The sequence below is a fragment of the Mesoplodon bidens genome (genome assembly GCF_964165515.1).
Source record: "Mesoplodon bidens genome assembly, chromosome: 1".
Taxonomy (NCBI): Eukaryota; Metazoa; Chordata; class Mammalia; order Artiodactyla; family Ziphiidae; genus Mesoplodon; species Mesoplodon bidens.
In genome coordinates, this window is record NC_138176.1 from 214230337 (window position 1) to 214244384 (window position 14048).

The window sequence follows — 14048 nt, forward strand, 5'->3', positions numbered from 1 at the left end:
AAATATAGAGACATACATATACACAAAATCTTTGCCTTTGTTCAAAAAAGAGCACTCTCTACTTTAATACCTTTCAAATAAAGAATACATTAAGGTTTATAAAGCCCATGCTTATTTCCCTTCTTATTATACAACATGGACTTCCTTCTCAAATAAGTTTTATAAATACATTTAATCCAAGTGTATGCTTAGATATGCAATAGCTAATGTTTAATAAAAGTTGGCCAATGTCACCATAAGTTGAAGGAAAACTCAAATGCTACAAAAAAACAATGATTTTTAAAACTGTGAATATTGTATATGTGTATAGTACAGGTATCTATGGAATACAGTATAAACTTCTAGAATATTATTCTACTGCAAGCATTTTAGCCAATGGTGGACATTATCCAACCAATTAGCTCTAATAGGGAGTGACTTTTTTTTAACATTTAGTTCGTTCTGCAAAGTCTGAACTTTTTTTTTTTTTTTTTGCGGTACGCGGGCCTCTCACTGTTGCGGCCTCTCCCGTTGCGGAGCACAGGCTCTGGACACGCAGGCTCAGTGGCCATGGCTCACGGGCCCAGCCGCTCTGCGGCATGTGGGATCTTCCCGGACTGGGGCACAAACCCATGTCCCCTGCATCGGCAGGCGGACTCTCAGCCACTGCATCACCAGGGAAGCCCCAAAGTCTGCACTTCTGTGCAATGTGAAAATTATGCCAGCTAATATAACTCATCTGTGCAAAATCATGTAGTACAATAAGAAGAGAAAGCAGTACTTTTAATGTCTATGTTACTGTATCATTTAAATTGGCAACTTAAAAAGATTTTAATTATTGTAATCACATATAAGTCAGACTTGATGATACTGACTACAATATGACAGCTAACCAGGTACCTTGTTTGATAGTCCCGGCCCCAAAATATCAATAGCCATATATATGATGGGAGTTCATACCCTAGTACCTAGTAAATGTCTGTGTATTTTTTTAGACATGTTTCAGTTTTAATGATATACTGGATATAACTATTTGTTTCCTTTTTATAGCATAACCTGATGAAAAAAAGCAGTTACCTGTACTATAAAGGGTACAGAGTACCAAGGATACATTTATAGTGACGAAAATGAGTTAGCCTCTAAATTACACACTGAAATATTAAGTAATTGAAAAAAATCAACAATAAACTGGAAGGTAATTAACAAAAGCCTGACAAGCAACTACAAAGCCTTTTACAAAATACTGACTAATCTTTCTTCTTATAGATGTCATCCTTTCCTTTCTCCAATTACATCATGCAAACTCAGTTATTTTTAAAAGATAAGAGAACTTAACACTGGTGAACTGATACCCATCTTTGCATATAATTTTCTGGAAAAATTATATGGATTTCTCACACGGCCATACTTCTTAAAGCAGTAAAATACATAAAGTGCTTTTCTTTTCCTTGTCAGAAGTAGAAGAGAACAAGAAAGATGTCCTTTATGCTTCCTCCTTCAGTTATCAAATATTTTATCCCAATTCACACCCCTTCCTGCAAGCCTCTAAATCCTCTGTGAGACCAGCTTATTTAAAATTGGTTTCTTATTGCACTAGACTCTCAGCTTAGTGAAGGCAGAGACCATGTGTTTGTTTGCCACTGAATACACAGAAAAAGATATTTCATGAATAAATATTTTTACATGGAAATAAAAATATAAGATAGAAATATAACATGGTATCAAAATTAGGGTACTCTGAATTTTATTTTAGTTTTTGGCCTTCTAAAAAATGATTTCAATTTTCTATTTTAGCTATTATAAAAATGAAAACAAAGTTTGCTATTTGCCTCTTTTCAATAATCTGTTATCTGACAAAGTTATGCCCTAATATTTCGCTTTCTGGTTTTCTAGTCAGACTTATATCTCACAGTAATTTTTCTGCATTTGGTGCAAATATTTTAAAATAGCTGCTGCTTGAACTGCTCCAAATCCTGGTTCTTACACTCTCTCCCTCATCACTCCTTTCTCTTTCACCTGTTTGTCTTTTTTCCCAGCTTCATAAAGAAGGGATAATTTTACAGATTGGTCCTCAATTTTCTGATATTTCCTTCCACATCAGTAACTTTGGAGGCCTGTTTGACTCTTAGTAGATTCGGCTGTGACTTTTAATTCAAAGCCTCTGTCACCAGACCCCATTTTGTCCCCAGTCTCCAGGGTTCCATTTCCAAATCCTGCCTGGGCATTTCCAGAGTCATGTGTGTACTCAAACTCATGTCTGTCATTGAACTCCTTTCTCCCTGAAACGGATGAAGTTTTTCCGTAAGTGTTCTCATCCTCCTAGGTACCGAGGTTTGAACCGTCCAAATCCACTTTTGTTCCCTTAGCCCCACTGATGCCATAGTTGTAAGCCCCTTGACCAGCTCTTTGGAATAGCTCCCTTTTCCTTTTTTTTTTTTTTTTTTTCTTTTTTCTTTGCGGTACACAGGCCTCTCACTGTTGTGGCCTCTCCCATTGCGGAGCACAGGCTCCGGACGCGCAGGCTCAGCGGCCATGGCTCACGGACCCAGCCGCTCCGCGGCATGTGGGATCTTCCCAGACCGGGGCACGAACCCGCGTCCCCTGCATCGGCAGGCGGACTCCCAACCACTGCGCCACCAGGGAAGCCCCCTTTTCCTTTTATTATTAACACTGTCATTGTTCCGATCTAGTCACCTCCACTTTGAAATAGTTAAGTTCCTAAATTATACCCCAACGAATCCTTTGTGCTTTCTCCAAGCATTTTCTTGGGGGAAGTACTTGCTGCTTCTCAGACACTGCTTTTATGATGTTACTCCTCTGCTCACCAACGGCAGGTTATGCTTCAAAGTTGACAGAACAAGAATCATGTCGCCACCGTGCTGCTCAGGGCTCTTTTTTTGGATGTCTAAACATTTCTTTGTATTTTTTATATTAACATGTCATATTTTTTCTCCCAAACTGCCAATTATTATCAGACACACAACTTTTTTTCACATTGGGAACATGAAATATGAGATGCTGAAATGAGTTGCTCAGAAATGACAATAATTACAGCCACAGGAAGAGCTCTAAGCTAATGGCTCTTAGCGTATGTGCTGCCAGATGCACAAAGCAGAGGGGAATTTTTAAGATGAAATTCATCTCAAACATTCATCATGGCAAATATATACAGCTTCGGTAGAAAATGATATACCCGAACCCTATATAGTGGTATTCCTCAAGGACCTATAAGATGCCACGCTAGTCCTACTAATTCCCAACTTTGTACTTTAAAAAGTTCTGTATGGTTTTTTAAAGCTAAACAGAAAGCAGTGGGGAGACACTCTGGAACCCGTGATATTAGATCTGAAGAATTATCTAATAATTCAAAGCAGATGATGGGAGATAATTCTCTTGTATACAATTTAGATGGTTTTGTAGAGGCATGCAAAAAACTGCTCTGATCCCATATTCAGTGACTTGCCTGTGGTTAACATTAGGATAAGGCAAAAATGTGGATAAAGGATAAGAGTTCCACCATGTGGTTTGCTCCTTAGATGAAAACAGAGACATAAATTCTAATTTAATATTAAGTCTTTCCAGGGCAGCCTGAAACTATATTTGGCTTAAAATGTATTACTTTTATTATTTTTTTCTTTCCTTTCTTATTCTACAGGATTTCAGTTTTACCTCCACAATTCTTTCCTGTTAGCTAGACTCATCACATATCATAGTTTCAAATATAATTTGTATATATATATATAGATAGATAGATAGATAGATAGATAGATAGATAAGGGATCTCAGGGCTTCACTGGTGGCGCAGTGGTTGAGAGTCCATCTGCCGATGCAGGGGACGCGGGTTCGTGCCCCGGTTCGGGAAGATCCCACATGCCATGGAGCGGCTAGGCCCGTGAGCCATGGCCGCTGAGCCTGCACGTCCAGAGCCTGTGCTCCGCAATGGGAGAGGCCACAACAGTGAGAGGCCCGTGTACCACACATACACACAAAAAAGTGATCTCAGAGTCTAAGATTTTAGAACTAAAAGAAAATTCCAAATAAATATTTCTAACTCATGAAACTGTCATTAGGTTTCTAATGCTTACTGCTATTCCAGACTTCCTTATTATAATAATGAGCAGGAAAGAAAGTTCTATGATGCAGATTGCTTGATTCCTGTCAGCTCCCCCCAACCCCCAGCTAACACTTTGGGATCACTTACTAATCCTTGGTCTGAAATGAGTCTTCTTCCTTAATGAGAATCAACTACCAAATGAGATACATCTACTTGGATTTCTTCCTTCTTTGAAATGTTCTGGTGAATAACAAACCCAAATTGAAACCAGACTATCATTTTATCATCCAAAGTCAGAAGTGGAAACAGGAATCAAAGACCCCAATACATATAAACTAGATCCTCAAAAGACATTCACTTGGCATTAAACTGCTTCAAAACTTTACAAGATAAAAGAAGTTTTGTATTTTATTTTCAACATAAAGGAAGCATCGACCAATATAAAACAGTGATATTTTTCTAGAGAGGCTATCAAATTCCTTTATTTGTAAGGCAGAAGCTAAGGAGGAGAGATTCATGACATGATTTCTACCCAGCAGAAGCCTAGGCGAGCCAGGAGACTCTGTCTGCTCAGATACAATACAATTTTTCACATTATCAAACACATAACTTCTTGGAGTAAATTGAGGTTAACAGAGTAGAACAAAACTATTTTATTTGCTTTGACTTTCATGGCCTAATAATAATGTAAAAATCTTTTTTTTTGTTTTATGGATATTTAACAGAATGAACTAAAGTATAAGTTTAGCTATTAGTGTTGTTCTGTTAAAAAAAAAAAAAAGCATCATGCTGTTTAAAAAAAAAAAAAAAATGCAAGCACCGTAATCACAGGTTGTGGAAAGTTCAAGAGCCTGAGAACCAGGCAGACACTGGTTTGAATCCAGGCTCCATTACTTCACTAACTCTGTGACCTTAGGTTTTAACCTTACTGCCCTGAGTCTGGCTAGCTTCATATGTAAAACTGGGATAATCATAGCACCTGTGTCAAAAAGTTGTTTTGAGGGTTAGAGATAATATAAATCACCTAGAAAATTTCTTTAAAGTAAATGATAGTTAATAATTACAAATTTTTGTTGGTCAAAAGGTACAATTAGCAAAGAGTTAATACATATAGATGACTTAGAATGATGTCTAACACACAAGTGTTAGCTGCTGCCATCGTCACCATTAAGTGGTAAAGGAGACCTGACAGAACATAAGAGAAGAGAAGCAAAATTAATCCCACACCTATACTCCTCAAGGACAGGAGGAGAATTTCTGTCTGCAATAGACTTTATAAAGACGAAGAAGTCAACTTGATAAGATCCACAGATAGGCATGGTCTGTAAAGGCACCATTACTACCTTGGATTTTGCAGCTCGATGTTGGATACTAAGCAAAATATTGAGAAGGGTTTGATAAGGACTCATCAAGAGATGGCTCCCCTTTAGAAAGAGCAGGAAGTGCTTTAATTAAGTCCTTTGATGTCTTCTGATTCCTGCTTTCACCTCTGGAGCCAACCACAAGCCCAGGAGCCTGATAGGCAGAGCAGAGGGCCCGCCCCCAGAGAGAGACAGACTCTGCAGGCTGCCTGCAGGAGGAACAGGGTGGGAGAACTGGGACCTTTATCCTAAGGTTGAAAATAGTATCACACAAGAAGGAAAAAAAAAACTTAAATATATGTTCTCAATAAACTATTGTTCCAAAAAGAATTAAAGAGTTCTGGGAAGAGTTATAAGTTGTTCTCTGAGTTCCTTTGAGGAAATCCATAATTTTTGTGCTGTGTTAAAATAAAGCACTAAAGAACATTTCTGATGATTTACTCTGAAATGTATAATATTCTAAGTTAAACATATTTTTTAATTAAAACTTTTACTTCTTTTTTCTTTTTTTTCCTTAGAGGGTAAATTTGTGAGATTTGAACTGAAAAATCCCATATTTTAGTCCTGCTGTTTCTCTGCAGGGCTAACCTAAGATTTAAGCATGGTAGTAAGATTTCACTGGTCTACTTAGAAAGAAAAAATTCTTCCAAGTGCCTTGAAAAGGACATGCACTCCTATCATTGGAATAAACAAGCTTAAAAGCAACTGCTGATGAGCACAGCACATTGATTGGAACTAATAATTTTAAAGCAGAGGAAGTTCCAAAATATATCCTTTCATGTAAGTGACTGAATGGGTGGATAAAGAGAACTCACTATAAGTGAAGTAAACACTGAGGTGGTCTTGGTAATACCACTTGCACTGTTGAAATGTGCAGATACTTTTGGCTATAGGACCTGGAAGCACAGAGTAGGTACTCAATATATATTTGCTGAATGAATGGGTTAACATATAATTACAATTATATGCAGGTATACTTATTCTATTGAATATACCATATGTTGTATATTTAATATGTTGTCTATACTATAATTATTGGTCAATAAACCTGACTAAAACAGAGATCTGTTAACAGAGATGCATCACTGCATTAATGCTAATTAATCTTTCTTTTGAGGAATAACAGGAACATAGTGAAAGGCATCTATTGCAAAATTTCTGTTGACTTTTAAGATTTAGATTCCACCAGATTAGTGTTCTTTCCTGAGGAAAAAAAAGCCTCTTCCTAATCTTCCACTAGGAAGATTAATATCTCTTAAATGATATCACTATCCCTGGAAAAGTTAATGATGGCAAACTGTGGCTATAACATATGAAACATCTAGAATCTGGATAAAGCACAGAAGATCCACTGAGCTTCTGAATATTTTAAAATATATCAATATATTTACTTAAACCATGAGATGGTAGGAATAACTGTACACTCTAAATTTACCTAAGTATATACTCTCTATTTATATGAGTGTACGGACACTTTTATTTTACTTTTGCCTACAGAGTTAGGTATTCTGCATTCATAGATGTGATCTGTATTAAGCCCAAGTAAATATTAAATCATGCTGTTCAGATAGTAACTTTTGGAAAGGGCCACATTCTTGCTTCATGTTACCCAAGTGCAGTTTTTAAAGGTAAAAATTTTATCAATTTAAACTTGCCACAATATCTAGTTTCCACTGCTACCTTCCCCCTTTACTTGAGAATTTGTCTTATTTTATTGATATTATAATGTTTACGCATCGGTCTCTCTAACCAGACTGCAACTTCCTAGGTCTTTAATGCATTTTGGATTCCCGAGTGCCCTGTGCAGAGCAGGTACTTAGCACATGTTTATGGAAGTGAACTTTGCACTTTCCTCCTCCAACTACATTTTTTTGTAAGTTTCCATTCATTTTGGGGTCCTTTTGTAAGAGCAAGGGTAATTTTTTCTATCTTCATTCACTTCATGAATCTTTTGTCTTTTATAGAAAGTGTATTCTTCAAGGGTAACTGAATACCAAATAGTATCTTAAAAAACAACAATAAGAAAACCTCATAGCTTATTCATTAATTATTATAGACATGAAAACATATTGGGGTTGACATAAATACCAATAGACCAATGTGTAAGTATCTTCTTTTATCATAGACATCAAAATTTGAATAACTGACAGAAACAACCTCACTAAAAGAGCCAAAAAACTCACTTAGCAATGCGAGCTACCGAAAGATGTTTATTAAAGTAGCTCACAGCTTCAACTATGTTTTCAGGGTAAGGGGAAAATTCTCTCAAGTTTTTTCTTGCATTTTTTCAAAGCAACTAGAAAATATAATAATATCTTTCATTCTCAACAGTATGTTATGATTTACACATCTAAATCTTAGAAATTTATTCTTAGGGTTACCTACGAGACACCAAGTAATTACTTGGCAAACAGCATTAGCACAAAGGCTCAAGGCTCTTACCATCAAATCCGTCTTCTTCTGACCCTAGTTCATCGTCTGAGCAGATGTTGAGGACATTTACCAGCATCTCAGTCACTAAAGAGAAAAAGGAAAGAAAGAAAGAAAGGAAAACAAAGTCTACATTTTCTACTATAACCTTAATTATTACTCTGGCACTGTTAATGACCAGGCTTAGCAATAACATTCTTACCTATATTGAAGATGGAATTTCCTGCAAGTAGTTTCTATAAAATTCAGACCATAAAAGACAACAGGCTTTGTGTTTCTATGCAGACTTTCTATTTTTAAAATTATTAGCTCATACCTACAAAATCTAATGGTAACGTTTATCAGCTATAGGTCAATAGACAGTGGACAAAAGAAAAATGTGGATATGAATATACTATAATCTATGAAGGAGAAAATGGTTACTATTGAATTTTTATTTATTTGTACAATGATGCTGCTAGATTTAGACCAGATTACAAACTTTATGTTCATAGGGACCGAGTGAATGCTAGATCTCTTTTTAAAATTTTTTAGTCCCCCAGAGAACCCAGAAGAGTGATAGAAATGTGGTTTTGTGTTTAAGAGAAACTGATGATTGATGAACTAATATATTTGAGGTAGTTGTGAGAATATTGATTTTAAAAAATGAATGTGTTGAGATATATATATATATACATACATACATATATATATATACACGTATACAACATTAAATTTCATTTTGAAAAAGGTTTTACAAATGAAGCTCAGGTAAGTTTAATAAGAAATTTACTTGAGTAAATAGATTATAAGAGGGCTGTATAAAAGCATTAAACACAGAAAATTAGTACTGCAACACTTTACACTAAGTTACATGTTATTTGCATTGAACGTTTTAAAAAATTAGGTTGGGTTCCATCATGAATGTGAAAAGAAGCCTGTCCACTATTTCTTCAAGAGTTACTTTTTAAAATCAGCGTTCTTCTAGCATTGAAGATATATAATAAAGAGTAAAACTTCATTGGAGCCAACATTAACTCAGAGCTTCAGTTTAATTATCAAAAGTAAATTATGTACACACTGCTATATTTAAAATGGATAACCAACAAGGACCTACTGTATAGCACAGGGAACTCTGCTCAATGTTATGTGGCAGCCCGCATGGGAAGGGAGTTTGGGGGAGAATGGATACATGCATATGTATGGCTGAGTCCCTTCGCTGTGTACCTGAACTATCACAACATTGTTAATTGGCTATGGTCCAGTATAAAGTTAAAAAAAAAAAGAAAAAAAACGTAAATTATGTACACGAATATATTAATACATTCTTTTATAACAGATGTTCAAAATCTGAATAATTAATGGAAACAACCAAAATAAAGGGTGTTCAAGGGGAGTTGTCAGGATTCTCAGTGCTTCTGTGTCCACCCTGTGATCTGATGGGCGCAAGGAAGTGGTGACATGGAGTAGTACTGGGAACATTTGCCAAAAACTATTAAAATTTACTTTTGACTTATTTTGGTGTTGAAAGGGAAGACTTCTTTGCTGACAATTCATAGATTCTCGGGTTTAATTGTTTTTAGAATATTTAAAGAAAAAATACATTGACTGTAGGAAAATAAATGCTACACATATTAATATATTACACATATGTATTAATATAAACAAACAAATATTTCAGAAGAATGTACAGCTTTTCTCTAAAATCCCCCCATAAGACATCATTTTTCTGAAACACATGCAAGCTCTTATGTTTATTACAATGCACATTCACCTTCTCTGTGATGCTCAAGGTGTTGCATGAGGAATGATCCAGATTACCACCATTAAACCTCCTGAACTGAAAACTCAAGTTCAGTGGGTGCAGGCCTTTCCTCAAAATTTTTGCTGAGGTTTAGGTCAAAATATAAAAACCAAATAAAGGGAGAAGGAAGGAAAGAAGGATAAGGCCCATTCTTCTGTAAACCTGGGGCAGGCTAATAAACAACTTTTTAAATGTAAATTTGTCTCACCTTATACTGATGGCCACCATATTTTAAATGAACTATTTTTTTTGTTACTGTACATGTTGTGTTTCAAAATATTGTAGCCATTAATCACTTTCCTACAAGGATTATTACTAAAATCAGAAATGTGAGGAAAGCATGGTTATTTCAAGCTTTTAATTTGACCAGTAGTCTATAAAATAAAATTATACTTTTGAATTATAATGCAAAGGGGTAAGAAAAGAAGGTAGCCATTATAGCTTGAAGCCAATCAAAACTATGAATCTGTTATTTTTTAAAGGGTTGGATTATTCTAATGAGGTTATATAAATTATCCTAATATTCCTCATTTCTTTCATTTCCCCTTAATTCCACCCATTGCATGTTGTTAATAGCATATACAGTGACATACTTTCAAATCACTGCTCCTACGGTGAAGCTTATGAGTTTTACTGGTTAGGCCAAAGTGTTTCTCTTTCTGACTGTTTCATGGTAAAAAAAAAAAGGCCACATTACCTCTCCTTCCCTCCCATACTATTTTATTAAGAACATCTCAGGATTCCACAACACACCTTTTTCCCCAACAAATGGCAGGGACCAAGTGAAAACATCCATGAAATTTGGAAGCCAGTATGGATGAGGAGAACAGTTGAATTGCCTGATATTCATGACATTGTTCTCATACTTCAATACTGCAGCTGAAAACAACAAAAAGAAGGACATTAGATTCACAAGCACATGTTTCTGCTTCTACACATGGCTTGAGTTGATCAAGAAAATTCAACTATATATTTGACTTAAGTTCCAAAACATCAAGGCAAACAGCTTCATTGGTCACAAATGTTCATTTAGTTATGGATTTAAACTTCATTCAGTGTAATATCTAACTGCACAATGTATAAATACTATACATGAAATGGCATTATACTTCGGCAAATATTTATATAAGATAGTTAATCAAACGTCAGGAATTGGATCAAGCTCCTTTTGCAGGCAAGAACATTTTAGTCTTATTTAATACCTGGTGACACGAATAAAAGTGGCATAGCTAAGGTAGTGTGATATAATTTAATAATATCCTCAAATACTTGAACAGAATTTACATCTATTGTTTTTAAAGCACGCTTTTTTCCAGTACAACTCACAACAGTTGTACAAAATAGTTTAAATTAGACTGCACTCCTGACTTAATAAAGTAAAATGTTTGGACTGAATCCTGCCTTAAGTAATATGCTGATGTTGACTCCACCCTTGACTTCTGAAAAGGATGCACCATCCTCAAAAATAGGAAAATCAATCTGCCTGCTTCACTCTGCTTTGCCTGGTGTCTGTAGGTTGGATACACACTCACATGGGATGTTATGGTTGCAGAGATGTTAAGAGCATAGCTAGTCTCACTTCTAACCAGGTTCAGAACCTCATCTATAGCAATCGGGACACAGGGTGAGCAGGTGTCCGTGAATACTTTCAATGAAGCAAAAGCTACCTGTTTTAATAGGGTCATCTCCTCTATGGATAGACAATTTTAAGTTGTAGGAAATTCTCAGGGTGAATTTAAACCTTCTTTACTACTTACTGATCCTAGTTCTGCCTTCTGGAAAAATACAGATCAAGTATACTTCTGTTTCTAAATGACAGTCCTTTAAATATTAAGAACAATACTCTCATACTGTACCTTGCTGAGCTTTGGCAAGATTTTACTGTTATTATCCTATCATAGCATGATTAGCATTATATTAGCAGAAACTATTGAACAGATCCTAGATGCTGTCAAATGAGTTTTTCTTGGTTTTGTTTGGCGGTTTAAAACACAGAAAAATTAATCATCTCATGACTTTTTAATTTTTAGACTGACTTTTATATGTGGAAGATGTTATAGCATGTGATTGCTATGCATAAAGATAGCCCTTAAAAATCTATTGTTTTGGAAAATTTCCTGGGAGTTTACTGGGTTTGAGCTTTGCATGAATGTCTGCACTAATATCTTACTCAACTACTTATCGATATCTTTAACATAACATTGCTTTCATAATGTTCAAAATGAAGGAAGCATTTTCCTTCCACCTGGAATGTTTTCTCAGAAACCTCTGAATTTCCAAATTCTTCCCATCCTTCGGTGCTCAGACCAAACACTATCCCCTCTGTGAAATCTTTTCTGATTTCCTCTGGTGGATGTCTCTCCTCTGAATTCCAAAAGCCCTTGACTTACAGCTCTATTTGCATTTATTATTCAATTTTGATCATAGCTATTCTATGTATATATGTATATATCCAACATCTCCCTGTGGCTGTAAGGACAAGTACCATACAGCAGGCTTTCTACCTTTATGTTTCATATACCACCTTCTTAGCATAGATGCTCAGAAGCTAAGGATACATCTTGATATTTCCCCTATAATCTTTTTCAAGAAAATTCTTCCTCATCCTTTTGACCCTTCCTCATATGAGACAGCTTCTAGAGCCTTTCCCCCATCTTGCTTATCCTATTCTGGATGCATGCCACATCAGCAATGCTACTGTTCAAGTGTGGCTCAGAACTAATATAATCTTGGTGGGGATGATCAGTGCAGAGCATGGGAAGGATGTACAGTTTTCTGTGATTTGCATACTACATACATCATATTGCAGCTGAATAATAAGTGGATGTTTTCAGCAGCTTGAAGTTAACAAAAATCATACTTGAGAACAGTGAGGTTTTTTCCTTTGAATTGTATTTCAGGCTGACCAACCCAGTTCCAGGGAACAGAATCACAGATGGTTTGGGGACAAGAATTGCAGATAATGCAATCCACACTGATATGGAGGGAGTTACTGTCTTCTTCCCATGGAATGCTGAATCCTGCATACACTTCTGTAAACCTGTTCTTCTTTGCATTATCCTATCATTTACGCGATATGTCATTTGGCCTAAGGATACATTCACATAGTATTAGAAACATGCAAAATGAAAAAATCATGGCAAATTACAATATCAATACTTCGGATCTGCCAGATGGGAAAGGTGAAGTACTTCTCGCTTTTGCTAACTGCTCCCTGAGCACCGGCTTCATGGTAAAGGTCTTTACCATTTTTGAATACTGCATATTATTAGCAGAAATGGATCCTCCCATCTTCAAAAGGATCTCTTAAGGCTCTAAGTCATCTTTTTGAAGAGTTATTTCTCCTCTAAGTCCACTCCCCCACTTTTTATTAGTGTTAGGTTGGTACAGTAGGAAGAAGGAAAATAAGTGTTATAACTGACAGTACCCCAGATGAAAGAGAGAGGCTTTCTATAATATGTCACTTAATCCTTACTACAAATCTGAGAAACAGATGTGACTGCCCTCATGTTATAAACTAAGGATTTGAGGTCAAGAAATGAAATGACTTTCTCAGGATCATGCAACCAGGAACTAACTGGAAGATATCACTCCTATTCAAACTCAGCTTCTACTGACACCAAATCCATTCCCTTTCCACCATTCCCTCTCTCTCTCCTAAATTATAAATGTATGAATTCTAGTCCCAGCTGTTACACTAATTTAACTTTGAATATGGTATTCATAATTAAAGAGGTTTTAGCTTTTTGCCAAAATACATGTTTGAGAAAAGTGAAATAGGATGCACATTCACAAGTGTGGATAAGGCTTATCCACAACAGATAAAGCAGAAATTCTGTTTTGTAGCTGGTGAGACAAAGCATTTATTCATTCAACATTGGCTCAACATAATTTATCTGCGTGCCTACTGATAAAGCAGATACTGTTTACAGATTTTATTTTTGTTTATTAACAGCAGAAATAATGCCATTTAACAGCAGCTACGTTTTCTAAGCATCTGCTCTATACCAGGCACTATATTTGGTCTTTTTTTTTTTTTTTTTTTTTTTTTTTTTGCGGTACGCGGGCCTCTCACTGTTGTGGCCTCTCCCACTGCGGAGCACAGGCTCCGGACACGCAGGCCCAGCGGCCATGGCTCACGGGCCCAGCCGCTCCGCGGCATGTGGGATCTTCCCGGACCGGGGCACGAACCCATGTCCCCTGCATCGGCAGGCGGACTCTCAACCACTGCGCCACCAGGGAAGCCCTATTTGGTCTTTTATAATCACAAATCTTTGCAATCTCTCTCAAAAGTGATTCTTACTTGCATTTTCAAAATAAGCAGAGAGGTTATTTGCCCAAGGTCACACATGAGAAGCAGCAAACCTCAGTTTGGGTTTGAATCTGAAGTGCCTCAACTTTCCAGTATTCCACAATATTCTCACCCTTCTCCTTCCACATT

The 14048-nt window shown here is 36.3% G+C and overlaps 1 protein-coding gene across 1 annotated transcript in view; it reads right to left on the reverse strand.

Annotated features, from left to right (window-relative positions):
• Nucleotides 1-14048, reverse strand: part of PPP3CA (protein phosphatase 3 catalytic subunit alpha) — a 302715-nt gene that overhangs the window by 23885 nt on the left and 264782 nt on the right. The window contains exons 9-10 of the mRNA XM_081224575.1: nt 10361-10486; nt 7837-7911 (exon numbers count right to left, since the gene is read on the reverse strand). Of these exons, the coding sequence (XP_081080701.1) occupies nt 7837-7911; nt 10361-10486 (201 nt within the window). The remainder of the gene's footprint in view (nt 1-7836; nt 7912-10360; nt 10487-14048) is intronic.